The sequence below is a fragment of the Bos grunniens genome, chromosome 4, assembly GCF_055505025.1.
Source record: "Bos grunniens cultivar Pamir isolate PY7600 chromosome 4, Bosgru_T2T1.0, whole genome shotgun sequence".
In the NCBI taxonomy this organism is placed as follows: domain Eukaryota; kingdom Metazoa; phylum Chordata; class Mammalia; order Artiodactyla; family Bovidae; genus Bos; species Bos grunniens.
In genome coordinates this window covers 56338816-56360886 of record NC_141168.1, presented here as the reverse complement: position 1 = coordinate 56360886, position 22071 = coordinate 56338816, and the positions used below count along the sequence as shown (strand labels likewise).

Genomic DNA, 22071 nt, shown 5'->3' with positions numbered 1-22071 from the left:
TTAATGACATGGAGACCACTGTGACCACATTTTCTATGCTTGTGCTTGCAAATCAAGGCCTTGTGTGGGAGGTTATGCACCCACATGCAAACCCAAATACATACCTCTGTGGGCTTCTATTTGTGTACAGATGCAAATCGCAGACATTCCAAAGCTCGGACATGGTTCTGGAGAACACTACCTAGACTTGTTCTTTGGAACTCGTAGTCAATTTTCAAAAAATTTATTTTATTGAAGTATAGTTGCTTTATAATGTGTTAATTTTTGCTGTATAGAAAAGTGATTCAGTCATATATATATTTTTTCATATTCTTTTCCATTATGGTTTACTGCAGGACACTGATTGTAGTTCCCTGTTCTATACAGTAGAAGCATGTTGCCCCTTCATTCCATACACAATAGCTTCCATCTGCTAATTCCAAACTCCCCATCCATTCCTTTCCCACCGCCCTCCCCCTTGGCAACCACAAGTCTGTTCTCTGTCTGGGAACTCGCAGCTAATTTTTTAAAGAGGCAAAAATTCACTCCTTTAAATGCATCCAAAACAACATATAAACAAAACTAAAGTTAGCTAAGAGGGGGGAAAAAATGCCACCCACAATCCAAAATAGAAATAGTCCTCAAATCATGTCTATCTCATTTCAGGGTGGTACTGCTTCTCTTGGATATTCCTGGCAGTGAGGATTTATTGAATATGTGCAATGGGATAATCCACATGAAGAGATTACTGGGCACTAACTCTTCTTGCAGAGGTCAACATCCACCAATACCTGACTCTAAACCCAGGACTCTGGGATAAAAGGAAGTTAGTGACCTGACAAACACCTCTGTCAACACTCTTACTTGCCACTTGTTATGCCGTAAAAGGAGAAGGCCTGGGCAAGCGAACCACTGGGCATCCCGAGCCTGTGCTCCTTCAGCTGTCTCTGTTGCAGAACCATTCCCCCATCTCCTTTCCTTCAGAGGAATGGTGAAGTCTGCTGAAAGTGGGCTGCCAAGCTGGCCTCTGGAATGCCAGGTGTGATCAATGCCTCAATTGCAGGTGTGGGTATGGGAGGGTGTGTGTAGAATGTTAATCTTTTGTACTTTTCTCTATCTTTTAATTTAATAGAAAATAGAACACCTTAAAGTTTCACTTAACCCTGAAAGTGAAGTGAAAATGTTTGTCGTTCAGTCGTGTTCGACTCTTTGTGACCCCATGGACTGTAGCCCACCAGGCTCCTCTGTCCATGGAATTTTCCGGGCAAGAATACTGGAGTGGGTTGCCATTTCCTTCTCCAGGGGATTTTCCTACCCAGGGATCAAACCCACATTGCAGGCAGATTCTTTACTGTCTGAGCCACCAGGGAAGCCCTAGTGTTTAAATTTTTCTAGCATTATTAGGTACTACCTGAATGTTTGCTTTTTTATAACAACTTTCAGTTCAGTTCAGTGGCTCAGTCATGTCCAACTCTTTGCAACCCCATAGACTGCAGCAGGCCAGGTCTCCCTGTCCATCATCAGCTCCCGGAGTTTACTCAAACTCATGTCCATTGAGTTGATGATGCCATCCAACCATCTCATCTTCTGTCATCCCCTTCTCCTCCAGCCTTCAGTCTTTTCCAGCATCAGGGTCTTTTCCAACAAGTCAGTTCTTCAAATCAGGTGGCCAAAGTACTGGAGTTTCAGCTTCAGTATCACTCCTTCCAATGAATATTCAGGACTGATTTCCTTTAGGATGGACTGGTTGGATCTCCAGTCCCTGGTTGCTGTCCAAGGGACTCTCAAGAGTCTTCTCCAACACCTCAGTTCAAAAGCATCAATTCGTTGGTGCTCAGCTTTCTTTATAGTCCAACTCTCACATCCATACATGACTACTGGAAAAACCATAATTTTGACTAGATGGACCTTTGTTGGTAAAGTAAGGTCTCTGCTTTTTAATATGCTGTCTAGGTCAGAAGCAATTGAAGTGACTTAGCAGTAGCAGCAGGAGAAGGCAATGGCAACCCACTCCAGTACTCTTGCCTGGAAAATCCCAGGGACGGAGGAGCCTGGTAGGCTGCAGTCCATGGGGTCAAGAAGAGTCGGACACGACTGAGTGACTTCACTTTCACTTTTCACTTTATGCATTGGAGGAGGAAATGGCAACCCACTCCAGTGTTCTAGCCTGGAGAATCCTAGGGACGGCGGGGCCTTGTGGGCTGCCGTCTATGGGGTTGCACAGAGTCGGACACGACTGAAGTGATTTAGCAGCAGCAGCAGCAGCAGCAGCAGCTAGGTTGATCATAACTTTTCTTCCAAGGAGCAAGTGTCTTTTAATTTCATGGCTGGAGTCACCATCTGCAGTGATTTTAGAGCCCAAAAAATAAAGTTGGTCACTGTTTCCATTGTTTCCCCATCTATTTGCCATGAAGTGATGGGACCAGATGCCATGATCTTCGTTTTCTGAATGTTGAGTTTTAAGGCAACTTTTTCACTCTCCTCTTTCACTTTCATCAAGAGGCTCTTTAATTATTCTTCACTTTCTGCCATAAGGGTGGTGTCATCTGCTTATCTGAGGTTATTGATATTTCTCCTGGCAATCCTGATTCCAGCTTGTGCTTCATCCATTCCAACATTTCTCATGATGTACTCTCCATATAAGTTAAGTAAGCAGGGTGACAATATACAGTCTTGACATACTCCTTTCCCAATTTGGAACCAGTCTGTTGTTTCATGTCCAATTCTAACTGTTGCTTCCTGACCTGCATACAGATTTCTCAAGGGGAACGTCAGGTGGTCTGGTATTCCCATCTCCTTCAGAATTTCCAGTTTGTTGTGATCCACACAGTCAAAGGCTTTGGCATAGTCAATAAAGCAGAAATAAATGTTTTTCTGGAACTCTCTTGCTTTTTTGATGATCCAGTGAATGTTGGCAATTTGATCTCTGTTGCCTCTGCCTTTTCTAAATCCAGCTTGAACATGGGAAGTTAATGGTTCATGTACTGCTGAAGCCTGACTTGGAGAGTTTTGAGCATTACTTTGCTAGCATGAGAGATAAGTACAATTGTGCGGTAGTTTGAGCATTCTTTGGCATTGCCTTTCTTTGGGATTGGAATGAAAACTGACCTTTACAACTTTACTGAGATTTAATTCCCATACAATTCACCTACTTAAATTTATGCCTGGATAGCTGAGCAGAATGTCAAAGTATAAAGCATTTAAAAATAACTATTTTAAATAAACTATTCTAAATATTTAAATTAGCAATTATTTGTTTAAAATAAATGAATAACAGTCCTCACATCAGGCTAGGCATCTCTTTTTATCTGGTTCATTGTATGCATGTGGATGAAGACAAAAGGATTTGAGAGTCAAAGGGAATGAACTTCTACTAGCCAAGGATGACAAAATTTGAGTATCAATAAGATAAGAACATATCTTGAGGAGGGGAGAATTAAGATATATTTACAGTAGCTGTTTTCAAGCTGCTTTGTTCTTCTTTTAGAAGGTTTTTAAAGAAACTTCCTGCAGATCCTAAGTACCAAAAGTGGAAGTCAACAGGAGAGAAGGCTCCCCTCTCCTGCTCTGTATACAGACCTAGGGCCAGGAAACATAGCTTGGAAAACGTTATATTAGGGGGTTATTAGAAGTTGGGTACCACTATCAGTAAACTTCTTAAATAGCATCACATTTTTGTTTCTTTTTTTTTTCTTGGCCACACTGCTCGGAGGCTTGTGGAATCTTAGTTCCCTGATGAGGGATGGAACCTATGCCTCCTACAGTGGAGGCTTGAAGCCCTAACCATTGGAATGCCTCCAGGAATGCCTCATTTCTATTCTTAACTACATATATCAGTTTGTTTAAATGCCTGAAGGTCTCATTGTTGTGTCAGCTTGTCAGTGTGATTAAATGTGCCTGAAATTCAAACATGAGTAAGAAATTCTATCAGCTAGTAAATAGTTTACCACTTGCCTCCATAGTGAAACTACAAACTGGACACGAATTCAAATTAATGTATCCTCTAAAATTATATCAGTACTTTGCACTTATTCACATGGAGCTAATGCCACAGGTAAAACCCATTAAGGAGGTACAAATCAGTGAAAAAACACGACAATTTTGGCAACATAAGCTGAATTTCTACCTTGATGGCTACAATCTTTAGACTATCTAATTCAAATCTCATTTCACAGAAGGGAAAACATAGGTTGGAGAGGTTGGTGCCTAAGGTTACAGCTTCTGAGGCAATGATAGACGGCTTACTTAAGAACAAAAATGACCGTGAATAGATGGAGATTTCTGCATCTTAACCATCAGTCAGCAGATGACCTAGACTAGCACTGTCCACCAGAACTTCCTGCAGTGATTGGAGTGCCTGTCCAGTACAGTAGCTCTCAGCAACAAGTAGCTTTTAAGTACCTGAACTGTGGCAGTGTGACCAAGGTACAGAATTTAAATTTTTATTTAACTTAATTTAAATGTAAATAGCTAAATATAGCTGGTGACTACCCTATTGGACACTGCAAGTCTAGACCACAAGTTCTGGTGGGTTTCACACAGTAAGTTAAACCAACCACTGCAAAAGAAATAGACAGATGAGAGTAGCTTGAAGAATGGGAAGGACTTACCGTCTCCATCTTCTCCATAGGCCAGAAAAGGAGGAATGGTGATGATGCGTTTTTCTCCCACACACATCCCCAACAGCCCTTTATCCATTCCAGGGATCAGCCAGCCAATTCCCACATAGGTGTCATATGTTTTCATGCGATTGTGACTGAAAACCAATGAGAAAAGGGAGACGTTCCATACCACGAGGGCACCTCTAACTCATCCTTCAAAAGATTTTTGTTAAAATTTGAGCTGATTTTTGGTGAGCTCAAACTCAGCTGACCAATGGATTCATACCCATCCCTGGAGAAAAGGCAGGTATACACCTTTGTTCCCAATCACAGAGCAGCTGGGAACGAGTCCCTTTCCTGGTTTTTCCAAGGCCATAAAAAGTGGATGCGACAGAAGGAACTAAGGGGCATTTCAATGGTACTAGTACAAATGACAGGGCTTACCTCGAATCAAACAGTGTCCCGTCCAGGAATGTCCCGTTGTAGTGGTATCTTACAAAATCAGATACCTGGATGGTCCGAGGGCAACTGGGAGGCTTGAAGTAAGTGTGAATCTGAACCTGATCTTCCGAATTCCAAATATCCATCAGAAGTACATCAAAATGAAGCACTGAATCTGGGGGGATCACACCAGCTAGAAAATAAAGAGAGCTCACACTGAGAAGCTGCCACCTTTCAAAGAAACACCAAGGATGCTGTCAAGGTGAATGGAAGTCAGAAGGGCTCAAGAGGTCACATACAATTCCAAAATGAGTGATGTTCCCTCCAAATGAAAAAAAAACAAAACAAAACAATTTTTTTTGGCCACACCCTGCAGCTTGTAGGATCTCAGTCCCCCAACCAGGGATTTAACCCAGACCACAGTAGTCAAAGTCCATTATTCCAACCACTAGGCCAGCAGAGAACTCCCTCCCAGTGAAACTTAAAGAAAAAACAAAAATTTCCTCTCAACAAGAATAACATTCAGTATACCTGTGTTAATAACACTTCTTTCATATCTAGAATAAATAAACTGCAGATGAAATTTCAGCCGTGTGTGAGTGTTTACTGCTTCTCATTTTCCGCTACCTGAAGCTTCCAAAGACTCTCTATTCTGCCTGACTGAAGAGCCAGCAAATGTTCTGGTTGTGCCAGCAAATGTTCTGGTTGTTTCAGCAAATGTTTTCACAAGTACAGAAGAAACACTTACAAACACCGTCACTTCCATAAGCCAGCTTTGGAGGGATCTTCACAAACCGTCTCTCATTTACACACATCCCAACCAGAGCTTGATCCATCCCTGCTATCAGCTGTCCTTTTCCCACGAACACGTTGAAAGTGGAGTCTCTGTCGTAGCTGGAGACCCAAACGGAAAGGAGAGAGAAGAGTATAAATAAGCCAACCTTAGTGAAACCAACCTGTAAAAAAGTACCCATGGACACAGTGAGGTCCCTGCCAAGCAACAAACCTACAGATCTATTACTGATGCAGGCAATGTCTTCACTGGACAGTACTTGCAGGGTTGGGATTTTAAAATTACCTTGAATATTGCCAGCAAATCTAGTCAGTTAAGCATCGGCATAACTCTCTCTAGAAAAAAAAAGAGTAGGAAACGGCAACCCACTCCAGTATTCTTGCCTGAAAAATTACATGGATGGAGGAGCCTGATGAACTACAATCCAGGGGGGTCACAAAAGAGTTGGACATGACTTAGTGATTGAACTTGCACACACACAATGTATATCATTTTTACTGCTGTGTAAAGCAAATAAAGATCGTTCTCAAAATGTTATGGCTTAAATAATATATGTGTCAAGTTTGTGGCACAATAGCTTACCAATTCTTCCATTAAAAAAAGAATCACTTACTGCATTTCTATGCGATTGGTACCTAAGAGCAACATCACAGATACTAATGTGCAAATTAATACTAACTTTTTCAAATTTATTTTTTATTGAAGCAGAGTTGAATTACAATGCTGTGTTAATTTAATTAACAAAGTGATTAGCAAAGTGACTTAGTTATCCACACATGTGTGCATGCTCAGTCGCTCAGTCATGTCCGACTCTTTGCGACCCCATGGACTGCACCCTGTCAGGCTCCTGGAATTTTGCCTATGGAATTTTCCAGGCAAGAATACTGGAGCAGGTTGCCATTTCCTACTCCAGAGGATCTTCCCAACGGAGGGATAGAATCCACGTCTTCTGTGTCTCCTACACTGGCAGGGAGATTCTTTACCACTGAGCTACCTGGCAAGCCCATATATCTGTTATGTGGATATATATTCTTTTTCATATTTCTTTTCCATTATGGTTTATCACAGGATACTGAATCTAGTTCCCTGTACTACACAGTAGGACCTTGTTGTTTATCCATCCTATATATACACCAGTTTACATCTGTTAATTCCAAACTCCCACTCCTATCCTGTCCCACCCCCTTCCCCTTAGCAACTACCAGTCTATTTTCTAGGTCCCTGATTTTGTTTCTGTTACTAATTTTCCTTTATTTTCTTTTAAGTCACTAAATTAAACAAAGATGCAGTGTAGTGTAGCATGAAGGGCACTTGAACGCTCTCAATCTCAGTTTCTTCCACTGTAAAATGTGAGTGACAATAACAGCCATCAGAAGATCCGTATAAGAATGTGAAAAGGGCTCTGAAAACCTCAGGATTATGCCAGTATTACTATACATAATTATTCCAGGTGATTGAAAGTCTGAAGTAATCTTTAAATCACTAATAAATGTGTTTTAAAGGCCAACCGGTGATGACCTGAAGTAGGAAAATAAATAATGGAATCATGGCTACAATCCAAGTTCTCATCCTCTTCAATGCCAAACTTAGCAGCAACAAGGGGGTGCCAATTAGGAGACTTTACTAGGGGCTTTGGGGAATATAAAAAATTCCAAGGCATGAATTTTGCCTATAGGGAGGTCTGGCGTGCTGCAATTCATAGGGTCGCAAAGAGTCGGACATGACTGAGCGACTGAACTGAACTGAACTGAACCTTATAAACTGGCAGAAACACCCACAGGGTTTTAGACACTGTGTTTAAGAAAATAACTACAGAGCTTGGTTTATAATAACGAAATGCTGGAAATAACTTAGAAGTCCAAGAGTATGGCACTGGTTGGATAAAAGACAAAGACATATAATAAATTCTCTATGGTCATTTAAAAATAAAAGATTTCTGCTATAATTATGTAATGTATAGCATTACAATACATGACTACAGTTAATAAAATACTGTATAGTGAATATAGTTAATGGTGACTATAGCTAATAATACTGTATTGCATTATTCAAAGCTGCTAAGAAAGTAAAATCCTAAAAGTTATCATAAGAAAAAAACTTTTGTAACTATGCATGGTGATGGATGTTAACTACACTTAGTGTGGTTTTTTGCAATACATACAAATATAAAATCGTTGTTTACCTAAAACTAACATAATGCTACATGTTAATTATACATCAATGAAAAATTTTTTAAGATTTTATTCATTGGCACAGAAAGACATACACGTGAAAAGAGCAGGTTACAGAGCCACATATAAAATAATCCAATTTTGAATTTACATATATAGATGCATATGAAAAATCCACAAGGTGAAACATGAAAATATTATCTATATTAATCTATGAGTACGAGATTTCAAGTGGCTTAATGTGTCTTCTCTTTAATTCTCTTAATTTCAAAATGATCATGGAATACAGTCAGCCCTCTGTATCCTCAATTTTCACTTCATGGATTCAACCAACTGGAAATTGAAAAAAAATTTTTTTCATTTCTGAAAGTTCCAAAAAGCAAACACTTAAATTTGTTGAACACTGGCAACCATTTACATAGCATTTACATTGTATTAGGTATTAGAAGATGGAGAAGGCAATGGCACCCCACTCCAGTACTCTTGCCTGGAAAATCCCATGGACAGAGCAGCCTGGTAGGCTGCAGTCCATGGGGTCGCTAAGAGTCAGACACGAGTGAGCGACTTAGCAGCAGCAGCAGCAGGTATTAGAAGTAATCTAGAAATGATTTAAAGTACACAGGAGGATGTGCCTTGGTTACATGCAAATACTACACCATTTTATATAAGGGACTTAAGCACCTGAGGCTTTTGGTATCCAAAGGGGTCCTGGAACCTGACCCCCGCGGATACCGAGGGACAACTGTGCTTGTATAATAAATCTTAAGAGCTGTTGGAATTCACCTCATTAGGACGTGCTGCTCTTCTTTGTAAATTACTTCTACATTTTTCTTATTTTCCCCAATGATCAGCTTGGGAGAGCAGCATGGTCCACCTCACCACCCATCAGAGCAGCTTTGTCAGATCTGTCCCCTCCTTCCCTTTCTCCTCCTAGCTTTATAGTCCATTTTACCACCTTCTTTTCCCCAAGGTTGGTGAACAGAAAGCAAACGTCCAAGTTCTGGCTAACAAGCCAGAGGACAAAAGCGCATGATCAGCTTTGTGACCAAGTGGCTCTACATCTCCACCCTCTATTTCCAGGAGAAATAAACAACCACCCTCGGAATGCCAGCTCTCCAATTTCACTTGGCTGGGATCTTGCCACACCCTGAACCGTCATCAAACTGGAGGGTTTAGGTTAACAATGGACCAGAATTTAGGCTTCAAAAGCTTCCCAGGCACAGAACATGTGCAAACAGCAACAATGCACAAGCTGGAAACTTTATATTTTTCATTCACAGAACCCAAAAGTAATGAGAGTTTTTAATAATAACTACTATTTAGAGAGTATTTATTGTGTGTCTGGCACAGGGGCAACTAAGCTTTTCTATATGTGCTAAGTCGCTTCAGCTGTGTCCAACTGTTTGTGACCCCATGGACTGTAACCCACTAGGCTCCTCTGTCCATGGGATTCTCCAGGCAAGAACACTGGAGTGGGTTGCCATTCCCTTCTCCAGGGGATCTTCCCAACCCAGGGATTGAACTGGCATCTCTTATGTCTTCTGCATTGGCAGGGCAATTCTTTATCACTAGTGCCACCTGAGAAGCCCAAGCTTTTCTATACACTACCTCATTTAATCCTCATACAACACTTTAAGTATCAGGAAGTACTGATACTCAGGTCCCCTGAAGTTAAAAAAATTTCTCAAGCTCACAAAATTAGCCAAATGAGAAAAAAAAGTTAGACTGTCCAAGTTTCACCTTCCAGGCACAGAGCCTCCCTAGATGGTGTATAAAAACTAGTGTGGCCTTATGGCATTAATTTACTCATTTGATAACAGTCAAGAAGATCCCTGGAGAAGGAAATGGCAACCCACTCCAGTATTCTTACTTGGAGAATCCCATGGACAGAGGAGCCTGCCAGGCTACAGTCCATGGGGTCCAAAAAAGTCAGACACGACTTAGCGACTAAACAATAACAGCCTAGCAACGTGCCCAAAACAAAAAACACCTTTCCAAAAGAAAATATATAACTTACATACATTAGAAAGTAACAAACAATGCAAGGCCAGTTTTGTCTACTGCTGAAAACTCTGACCATCTGGAAAAATAAATCGTTCTGAGCAAGTCTGTGCTGATTACTCCGACTAGCACAAATTCATGTGCAGGGTCCTGCCAGGAGTTGGTCATGAAAATTATTTCTGCAACCACTGGAATTAGCACTTATTCAGCCTGTCCCACTATCTGGCTGTTTTGCAGATGCCCCAGTCAAGGTCCTGCAGAAAACAGATGATATGCCCAAAGTAGACAGCTCCAGGGCGCTGTGTGCAGGATGCAGAGAAACATTAAGGGCCAGTGCAGTAGCTCTGGGGACAAGTAGGGAGTGCAGTTGTCACACCCAGGCCTGAAGGATCCAGGGACAGACAGGGAGCTCAGAGCACCTGACAGAAGCTAAGCTAGGACCTTTGGTTTAGGAACACAGCCTATGTGATGACTGTACAGGCAGGAAGTCAGAGGAATAAATATCTCCACCTCAGCCTCCCTACTCCCTCTGATCTTCTGATGTCCCGTTGGCTGAACCCAACTAGAAGCCAGACTACAAGGGGGTCACTGATATAACCCATATTATGCACACGTGGTCCATACAGGTCAACCTCCCAGAGCAAAAAGAAGTGGAACTGGGGGAACGGGGACCTAGAAAGGCAAATGGAAATTATCCAAAATGGGACTTCCCTGATGGTTAAGACTCCACCTTCCAATGCAGGAGACATGTACTTGATCCCTGATATGGGAACTAAGACCCCACATGCTACAGGATGTGGCCCCCAAAAAAGTTATTTTAAAATGGAAATTATCCAGCACATCCAATACCCCCCTTTCCTCTCCACCAGCTTATTTTTTCTCCCCTGATCATTCACTCCTGTAGACCCTTTGATTGCTGACACTTCTATCTTCCTCTGCCCCCAGTGGGGATTGGGGTGGCTGCAGCACCCTCCAGTGATGCTCTTCAAGATGATTAGCCCAAGGACCACTAAGACAGAAGCCATCACCTAACACCCATCATCTTCAACTCACTCAGCTGCTGCACACAAGCACATATCGTCCTGTGCTTATTCCTCAGGACAGGTAACTAACTACCCCTGTGGCTGCGTTCTTAAAGCTCCCACACTGGAGCTCAATTTCTGAATGTAGGTTTCAATCTGTAGTGAGGATGAACTTTAAAAAGAACACACAGCAAACTGAACACCCTCCTCAGCTTCTCTTTTTTAAAAAGAACTTAGAAAACCAGTGCAGGGACCCTTGTTGTCAAAAGGTGGCAACATTTTGGAATATGGAAAGGGAACGAAAGAGCAGAAACTGATGTAGAAGGGAAGAAACAGAATCTAGGTGTATACAAAAGGGGATATGGCCAAAGGTAGATGCCGTGTGCTGCCCAGAGGTTGCAGAGTGAAAGACGAGCAAGAGGGCAGAAGGAAACTTGAAGTTTGAAAGTCGGAATTCAGAACAGCTACACCTCACTGCAAGCCCCTTCCCAACTCCTGTAGCTTAGCAATCATAATTTTTAGCTTTACGGAAATTATGTAACTGCTTTTAAAACTCAGTATATGTGCATTTATTTTAAAATTAATTTTAAAACTTTTTGCCAAAAATTGACATACACATACACTACCTGTGGTTGAGATTATTCTGATCTCAGATGCAGAAGCAAAGTTAAAATGGCCATTACAAAAGGGAAGAGAATATGGCCCTACGGTTAGCAGAGCTGAAGCCCTGATTAATGATAAAAGGAAAAGACAGCTTGCTCTAAATGCCAATTTTAGATTTAGTTTAGACAAATGACAACTGGATACATTACTCCTCTCACATCTTTACTGAGGTATAATTGACAAAAAGTGTACATATTTAAGTTGTGTACACTGAAATCATTGCCACAATTAAACTAATTAACATATCCATCATCTCACATAGTTACCATTTTCTTTTTTAAAAGTTTATTTATTTCTTTGACTGTGCCAGGTCTTAGTTTTGGCATGCAGGATCTAGTTCCCCAACCAGGGATTGAACACAGGCCCCCTGCATCAGGAATTCAAAGTATTATCCACTGTACCACCAGGGAAGTCCCTTCTTTCTCTTTTAGTGGTAAGGACATTTAGTTTTACCTTTTTAGTAAAAGGTATACTTACGTCAAGTATACAATACAGTGTTATTAACTATATTCACATTGCTTCACATTAGACTGAATAAATTTGTCTTGAACATTAAAGAGACTGCCATATTTTGAGAATTCAAAACAGGAAGGAAACAAGTTAATAAAGAGCCAGTCCACTGGGCACAGGAACCACCTGCTGGTATTTCAGAATCTCTCAGATGGGTGGTCACCTGGGATACAAGGACTGTGGTCCTTGCCCAAGCCCTTGGTGAATAAGACCCATGAAATGCTCAAAAGCAGAAACTCATCTCCTAGCTGGATGCCTAATCCTGGGATGACGCAGGTGAGATTCAACACCCTCCCCAGGCTGAATTCCACCACTGAGCTTGGGCCCAACTCAGAAGTGAGGAGGCCAAATCTGATGTTTCTGCCTCCCACCCCTGCTCCCCACACTTCTTACTCCTAAAGGTGACTCTGGGCTTCCTAGACGCTCCAACAAGAGTATCTCCCTCAAACAACCATCTCTACCAGCAGCTAATGAGCCCTGGCAGAGGAGAAAGGCCAGCTATTAATGATCTACCCAGATGGAAAAATGAGAGGAAGAGAAAGAAGATGAGAGAGAAAAGAGGAGCGAGTAGGAACAGAAATAGTGCACCTATTCACACCTCCATGGAGGGTCAGACCTTGACCTGTGAGCAGTTGGCTTTGACAGTCTTTGGTGTATTAAAATATCATTAAAAGAAAAACTTCACAAAGGAAAGTAAAATCATTATACTGCTATTGTAGATTTTTGTTTTTAAGCAACTGCACAAGTTAAAATGTCAGATCTCTAGAAATAATTCTTATTTCACACAAGTTCTCAGCCCAGTAAAATGTGGTAGTAGTTGGTGGTTTAGTCATTAAGTCATGTCCAACTCTTATGACCCCATGGACTGGGGCCCACCAGGCTCCTCTGTCTAGTCCACAGGATTTCCCCGGCAAGAATACTGGAGTGGGTTGCCATTTGCTTCTCCAGGGGAATTTCCCAGCTCAGCGATGGAACCCATGTCTCTTGTATTGGCAGGCAGATTCTTTACCATTGAGCCACCTGGGAAGCCCTTCAGTAAAATATAGCCAACTTCAGTAATCAATACGAATGTATCACTGCTTGCAATGATGCCCAAATGAAATTAAAAGCAATGCCATTAAGTCTTAAAAAAAACACATTTATTTATTTATCTGGCTGCACCAGGTCTTAGTTGTGGCGCTTGGGATCTTCGATCTTAGTTGTACACAGAATATTTAGTTGCAGCATGTGGGAGCTAGTTCTCTGACCAGGGATCAAACCCAGGTCGAGCAGAGTCTTAGCCACTGGACCACCAGGGAAGTCCTAATGCCACAGAGGACATTAAGTCAGGCTACCAATGACTGCATAAGACTCTAGTTAAGAAGAATGAAAAAGAAGAGCTTTACCTCAAGTTATTAAAACTGCACTGGGCAGCTTCTCTTTCTTTATGTGGCTTTTCCATAGGAAGGTTTCCCATATAGATCCACACTTTATTTTTTTTTATGATTTTATTTGTTTATTTATTTTTGACCGTGCTGGCTCTTCATTGCTGCCTAGGTTTTTCTCTAGTCGCAGAGAGCGGGGGCGACTCTTCATTGCAGTTTGAGGGTTTCTCATTGCAGTGGTTTCTCTGTTCCAGAGCACGGGCTCTACAGGGTTCGGGTTTCAGGAACTGCAGGACATGGGCTCAGTAGTTGTGCCTCCCAGGCTCTAGAACACAAACTCAGTAGTTGTGGTGCTCGGGCTTAGTTGTTCCGAGGCACGTGAGATCTTCCCAGATTCAGGATCAAACCCGTGTCTCCTGCATTCACAGGCAGATTCTTTACCACTAGGTCAACCAGAGAAGCCCCAGATCCACACTTTAAATGCTTCCCACCTAAGAGAGGGTGCCCTGACCTGACCAGTCTCCCTGCCACCACTTAGCCCCTTAGATCCACCCTGACACCATCCAAGGTACTGCCCAGCCCTCTGGCTCCTCTCTGAGATCCCATCCTGCCTAAAGAATAAGATAACACTCTTTCACTTAACACCTGACTTTATACACACAGCCAGGGTGAGGGAGTTGAGGGTGAGAACTGGTTCCCAATGGGACCAATGAAATGGGAGAAATCCTGGGAATGTGGAATTGAGACAGATTCCAGTTAGTCAGCATAACTGGACCCAAGAGGCCACGTATGTGGCACAGAAAGCCTGCTGGAGCTCTCTCGGGGAGGAGGGGGCTTGGAATCAGCCTCTCTGCAGTCCATCAGAGAGATACAGAAAGTCACCTCTGCTCACAATTCTGGATCCTCAGGAGGAATGGATGATCCTTCCAATAAATTCCCTCCTTTTCTCCTTATGCCAGCTAGAATGGGTTTCTGGGCCCTCCCCACTCCTTGACTTGAGGGTAGGGATTTTTAATAGATTTTGTTCTTTTAGGGCAGTTTTTCATTTTTGTTTTGCTTTAGAGCAGTTTTGAGTTCACAGAAAAATTGAGTGGAAGATACAGAGATTTCCCATATACCCCCTGCCTGCACCCAGTGCCACATACACATACATAGCCTCCTCCATTATCAGCAGAGTGTATCACCAGAGTGGTACATTTGTTATAATCGATGACCTGCACTGACATGTCATTATCACTGGAAGTCCATAGCTTTTACTTCAGGGTTCACTCTTGGTGATATATATTCTATGCATTTGGATAAATGTAAAATAACATGTATCCACCATCAGAAGCAGGGACTTTTGTCTGTTTTCTCTCTCCTACATCTTAGCAACTAGAATAGTAGGTATTCAATAAATATTTGTTGAATAATGAATATATAAAATGAAGCTGACCTCCATTATGAGTTTATGATTCTTTTAGAGCAATGGTTCTCAAAATGTGGTCCTAGACCACACCATCAGCATCATCTAGGGACTTGTTAGACATACAGATTCTCAGGCCCCATCCCAGACCTACCTAATCAGAAACTGTGTATAATAAGCTCTCCAGGTGATTCTGATGCATGTACAGTTTGAACACCACTGGGTCCAAGCATCTACAACTCTATAATACCCAACAGGGCATGTAGTGGGCACACGGTAATACATATTATTACTTTTTAAAAAATATTTATTTATTTGTCTGCACCAGGTCTTAGCTGCAGCACTCGGGATCTTGAATCTGCATTGCAGCATGCACAATCTTTAGTTGTGGCATGTGAACTCTTAGCTGCAGACTGCGGTATCTAGCTCCCCACACAGGGGTCGAACCCAGGCCCCCTGCATTGGGAGCATGGAGTCTTAACCACTGGACCACCAGGGAAGTTCCTACAGTAACCTTTACTGAATGTATAGACTTTAGGGGCCTGTAGACAGGCCTGAAGGCTGTGACCAGGATGCTGGTTTTGCCTGCTAAAGCTAACAGGAACATGTTAAACTTCAGTCCCTTACTACTTGGAACGCTATGGAACTCTTCCAAAGCTGACTCAAGAGTGGTGGACAAGGAGCTCCCAAGGACTGAAGGGTGAGAGCAGGAGCCCTCCCCAGAAACCTGCTGCCGGGAAACTGCCGTCTTCTCCTTCAATCTAGAGCAGTAGCCATAGAGCAAGCTAACAAGCCCGAGGAGGCTCCAAAATAAAATGAAACCATGCCCAAGCCAGCGACCAAGGGCTGATGGGCTGGGCCTCCTGGCAACTGCAAATGCCCATAAGCTGAAAAGACACCAACTGCCCCCAAGTGCCAGGCACAGATGCAGGAAGAATGCTCTGTGGAAAGAAAGGCCCTTTGTGTTTTATGACTCTGGTCAGACTGACAGCCATCATTTTCTTCTGGGCCAAACCTCCAAATTAACAGCCAAAGCCCAAAGCTCCTAGACTTCTCCTTCCCTAAGCTCTTTGTGATGGACAGGGAAGCCTGTCCATCTTCCCTGGTGACGTACCGGAAGGCACAGGGTGATGGACAGGGAAGGTACCGCATCTGCCCTTGGTGACGGACAGGGAAGCCTGTCCATCTTCCCTGGTGATGCACCGGGAGGCACAGGGTGATGGACAGGGAAGGTACCGCATCTGCCCTTGGTGACGGACAGGGAAGCCTGTCCATCTTCCCTGGTGATGCACCGGGAGGCACAGGGTGATGGACAGGGAAGGTACCGCATCTGCCCTTGGTGACGGACAGGGAAGCCTGTCCATCTTCCCTGGTGATGCACCGGGAGGCACAGGGTGATGGACAGGGAAGGTACCGCATCTGCCCTTGGTGACGGACAGGGAAGCCTGTCCATCTTCCCTGGTGATGCACCGGGAGGCACAGGGTGATGGACAGGGAAGGTACCGCATCTGCCCTTGGTGACGGACAGGGAAGCCTGTCCATCTTCCCTGGTGATGCACCGGGAGGCACAGGGTGATGGACAGGGAAGGTACCGCATCTGCCCTCGGTGACCGACAGGGAAGCCTGGCGTGCTGCAGTCCATGGGGCTGCAGAGAGTCAGACACGACTGAGCAACTGAACTCAACTGAAGCTCTTTGTGAAGGAATAGCAAAGGAATGCTCTAATATACTTCATAAATTCCCAAAGGAATGGAGGCTCTAGAAGGAAACACAATAATCAGTCACCTACAGTGTACCCTGCTTCCACCATTCCATTGTCTGCACTGCAACCACGGGGACTTTTGTATAATAAAATGCAGTTCTGGTCTCTCACGCCCGTGGTTAACTCTTCAATGGCTTCCCATTGTCCCTAGACAAAGACCAAACTCCACAGCCAGGCAGAGGAGAGCTCTCAAAAGTTGACCCTGTCTCTCTGACCTCCTTTCACCTTCTCTTTTTCCCTTCCTGTCGCCCCTCTACGCCCACTCCAAGCTCGGGCCATACTAAGCAGCTTTCACATGCCCCCTCTTCCAGGCCTCTGCATATGCTCTTCCCTCCACCACTCACGCCTTTTCTTCTCCACCCCCACCCCCAGCCCTCATCCCTCAGTTCCTCCTGGTAAATTTTAATCCTCCTCAGATTTTATTCCTGCTGTCCCAGAACTTCATCTTGACCAGCCCCCAACCAGGCACACATACAGACACACACACCAACTTCCCAGGTGGCACTAGAGGTAAGGAACCCACCTGCTAATACAGGAGATGCAGGAGACACAAGTTGATCCCTGGCTCTGAAAGATCCCCTGGAGAAAGGAATGGCATCCCACTCCAATATTCTTTCCTGGGAAATCCCAAAGACAAAGGAGCCTGGTGGGCTATAATCCATGGGGTCGCAAGGAGTCGGACACAACTGAAGTGACTTTACACATCCTAGAACTCCATCCTGACCAGTCCCACAACCAGACACAAACACACCAATACACACAACATATAGTTAAACTTTCTGGGTGGTTCCAAAGCTCCTTGCCATTCTTCCATCATACACGAGTGGACTACAGACTATAAACACTAAACTGGCACTAAACTGCCTAGATTCGAGGCCCTACTACACCACTTAGTAATTATCATCTTGGGTAAATTACTTGAACTTTCTGAGCCCCGATTTCTTCATGTGTAATGAGATGGTGTTGTATTGTGAGGTTAAAAGAATTCAGTGTAGTTCATATATGTAAAGGCACAAGGTAAGAACTATCTGTGAATTCTATGTGAGAGACAGACGTGTGTGCTATTATTCTTTCTGTACTTAACACAGTGTACAATTGTCTGGACAATAGCCAGAGTGCAGGGAGGGAACACCATCTTCAGAGGCAGACACTGCATACACATTTGCAGAATGGATGACAGCTCATCTGTATTTCCACTGTCCGTGGGTCAGGAAGATCCCCTGGAGAAGGGAATGGCAACCCATTCTAGCATTCTTGCCTGGGGAACTCCATGGACAGTGGAGTTTGGCAGGCTACAATCCATGGGGTTGCGAAGAGTCGGACATGACTGAGCAACTCTTTCTCTTTTCACTTTTACATTGCCTCACAGTGGCTGCCATTCTAGCAGGTAGAAAGTATTAGATGATTTGTTCCAGTGGGAATTATTAATTAACATCAGCATAAGAAGGAAAGCCTTAACTATTTTCTAACTAGTGAAGCAAAAGAAGATATACAAATGGCCAATAAACTCATGAAAAGATGTGCAGCATCATTGACCATTTGAGATTCATGAATCAAAACCATAATGACCTACTATTTCATATCCACTAGGATGGCTATAATCAAAAAGGCATACAATTACAAGTGTTGGTGAGAACATGGCGAACCAGGAACTCTCATATACTGCTGTGGGATTGTAAAATGGTGCAGCCACGTTTGAATACAAGTTTGGCAGTTCCTAAAAAAGTTAAACATAGTTACCATAGGACCCAGCAGTTCCACTTCTAGGCATATATCCATAAAAGAGGAAAACATACGTCCATACAAAACCTAGTATGTGAATGTTCATAACATTATTATTCATAATAACCAAAAAGTGTAAATAACTCAAAAGCCCATCAGCTAATTAATAGATAAAATATGATATGGAATATTATACAGCCATAAATAGCAATAAAGAGCTGATACATGCTACAGCATAAATGAACCGACCTTACGTGAAAGAAACCAAACCCAAAGGCTGCAAATGGCAAGATTCCATAAAAAGACAGAAAGAAGATTAGTGGTTACCTAGACCTGGAGGGGAAGAGAGTGATTGCTGATGGCTTTCTTTTTTTGGAGTGTGGAAAATATTCTAGAATTAGAGAGTTGTGACGATTTTCACAACTCTGTGAATATACTAAAAAAAAAAATTGAATCATACACTTTAAATGGGTGAATTGTATGGAACGTAAATTGTATCTCAATAAACCTGTATTAAAAAGAAGCAACTGAAACAATATGAGAATGAATATTTCTCAGTGCTTGCTATGTGCTACATCAAATACTAACCAGCTTTTGTACATACACTCACTGGAATTTTTTAAAAGGCAAGACTAAGAGTACCTTTTAAAAGATAACCTCAGGAATGAGCTTAGCCCCGCCTCAAGCACAAAGCAGATACTAACAAATTGTTCTCTTTACTTAGCCTGGTGATTCACGAAGAGAAGTGTGGACACAGACCTAGGACCGTAACAAAGTCTGGGGAAGGAGAGCAGCTTGGAGCTGGAGAAGGGGCCTGTTAACCCTAATGCTAAACTGGGGAAGCTGGGAGAGGTGCTGTTGATCTCCCTGCAGATTCAAGGGCAGGAACTGTGGACACCGGCCATGGGGCAAAGCTGAGTTACTTGCTCTGGACGACCTCCTGCCTAGTGAGTTTTTTTTAAGGCCATAAGGGGAGGGCGGTAGTTAATGGGCACAAATCCTGGACTTGGATTATTCGGGTTTCAAAACGATCTCGCTTAAACAAGTTTCTCACCCTCAATGGACTCAAGTTATCTCACTGGCAAAATAAGGGTAATGATAATACCTACACAGAAAACTGTAGTTAAGAATTAAATAAATTCGTTATATGGAAACCACTGAGAACTACCCTGTAACAACTGTAACAATCCATAAATGTTAGCGGCTGTCGCCACCTCCATCATCATCATCATCGAGAGGCATGAATGACTTGACACTCAAGGGCCTTGCCGGAAGGAACAGTCAAGGGAGACAGACAGGCAGACACTAACATTTACTCTCGGGGGTCGGCTAGGGGGCTAGCTCTTTACGAAGATTTCGCGCGTGTTACTGCGCAGGGCGGAAGAGTGGGTGGTCTGCGCCAACCCCGCTGCGCAAGTTCCCAGGAGGATTCCAGCCCACCAGGCGAACAAAAGGGCCGGCAGGCTCCAGGGCCCCCGCAGCCCCCAGGCTGAAGGGATGAAGGGTCGGGGAAGCTTTGGGGTGAGAATAGGGAAAGGGAGGAGCGGGGGTTCGAGGGGCGGAGCTGGGGGAGGTCCGTCGGGAGGGAAAGGCCTGTCCGGAGACCGGGAAGCGGGAAAACGGGCGCTGCAGCCTCAGAGGTCCGGCTGGCGCGCGGGGCGCGGTACCTGGAGTCGAACTTTTGGCCGTCGGGGAACGTCCCCACGTAGTGGTAGCGCACGAAGTCGCCGCTGCGCACGGTGCGCGGACACTCCTCGGGCACGAAGCGCCGCTCGATCTGCAGCTCCGAGTCCGAACCCAGTCCCAGGCCCGCCACAGGGGCCGCCTGCCCGGTCACCCAGAGAAGCAGCAGGAGCAGCGGCGGCGGCGGGGGCCGCCAACTCCGGGCCCTGATAGCCATCGGGGGCGAGGAGAGGAGGGGGCGCGGCGGGGAGCCGCGAGGGCGCACGGAGCTCGGGCGGCGCGGTTCGGGCCTGGATGTGCGGCGGCCTTTGCAAACGTGGAAAAGACTCCCGGCTCTCCCCGGGCGGCAACAGCCACCCCTCTCTCCCGCCCCCCCGGCCCCCGGCCCCCGCCCCCCGGCCACATCCGAGGGAGGGGAGGAGCCGCGGCCGCGCGCCAGGCCAGCCCTGCTGCGCCCTGCGCCGCCCATGCGGGTCCGGTCCAGTGAGCTGGCCAGCCCGGGGAAGAGGCGGGCCTTCTGGAAGTTCAAAGGGACCAGTCCCCGAGGGAGAAATCAAGAACTCTTTGGGATTGGGCTGCGATCTACAGTTAGAAGAGACTTTTCTGGCCCAGGCAAACCCGCGGATCTCTGCCTACCCCTAGAGACTCCGGATTTAGGGCCCCTAGAGGCTCCTACGTGGCCGCGGATCCAGTTACCCTTTGCTGATTTGGGAAGGGAGGAAAACTTCTTTTTAAAGAAACTTAGTTTCAAGGCTGGATTCTACGTTGAAACAGACTGAAGCCATCTTCGAGATTTCTTTCCCCAGGATTTTCTTTTAATACTTAGAGAAAGGGGAGACTCCATGACAGTTGCTCAGACAAACGTTTTAAGATGTTGTGAGTGATAATTATTAGCAAACATCCCACATGGTCCCACCCCTGTGACTAAGCTAGTTAAGACTTCACATTACAGACCCAGATTCTGTGGGAAAATTTACTAGAGTAGTTAAATGCATTCTTAGTTTTGAATTGTTTGTTCTTATTTATTGAAACTTGGACTAATGAAAGCAAATCACCAAAGGTTTGTCAACTTGTTTGGGAAGCAAACAATCCCAATACCAAAACCTGGCAAAGATAGCAAGGGGGAGAAAAGCTGGTTACCAACCTAATCTCTAACTAGAAATGCAAAAATGCTAACAAATGGTGAGTAGATTGAATCCACCTTATTAAAGGGGAAAAAAAAAAATGTGGACTATCTAGGTGACCTGCAAATTAAGTCAGTGTCCTCTGTAAGATGAAGATAAAATGTGATAATTTTTTAAAATTATAATTATTAGAGTATTATAGATTTTATTAGATCCAGGATCTAATGAGAAGCTACATGTAGCACTAAAGAAACGTCCATTATTCCTAATAGAGCTTATTTTATTGAAATAGAAAACCTGCTAATACAATTCAACCACCAGTAAGTTGAATTTGTGGTGATGACTTGCTTATTTCTATGTACTTTTCATTAGTTCTTTATGGTTTTTAATCACTCTGCCAGGTTTTACACAGAAACAAACCAAAAAGTCAGCCTGGCTCCAGTCAGGAATCTTGCACTCCCTTGTGACTGTGGGCAACACATGGCACCTAGCTGGGCCTCAGTTTCTTCATCTGCACAATGAAGGGGTTGATTTCTAAGATTTCCAATCCTAAAATTCTGTGATCCTGTAAGAGAGGAGACACTCCAGCATGGAAAAGAAGACAGACACAGTCAGGCAGTGATTGCCACTTCCACTTTGCCTTGTAGTGCTTCCCAGTGGCTTGATTTCTAGTCATTCCTTTTATTTTATTTATTTATTTATTGGCCATGTTGCACAGCCAGGGATTGACCTTGGGCCCACAGCAGTGAAAGCAGTGTCCCCAACCACTGAACCACCAGGGAATTCCCTTGCTTTTCCTTTTTAAATGTTAATTATCGATCAAACAGTATG

At 44.0% G+C, this 22071-nt stretch overlaps 1 protein-coding gene across 1 annotated transcript in view; it reads right to left on the bottom strand.

Moving 5' to 3' along the window:
- Positions 1-20467, bottom strand: part of FKBP9 (FKBP prolyl isomerase 9) — a 44752-nt gene extending 24285 nt beyond the window's left edge. Inside the window, exons 1-4 of the mRNA XM_086396493.1 lie at positions 20101-20467; positions 5770-5915; positions 5025-5214; positions 4590-4735 (exon numbers count right to left, since the gene is read on the bottom strand). Of these exons, the coding sequence (XP_086252619.1) occupies positions 4590-4735; positions 5025-5214; positions 5770-5915; positions 20101-20333 (715 nt within the window). The 5' untranslated portion in view covers positions 20334-20467. The remainder of the gene's footprint in view (positions 1-4589; positions 4736-5024; positions 5215-5769; positions 5916-20100) is intronic.
- Between the last annotated feature and the right edge of the window lie 1604 nt (positions 20468-22071).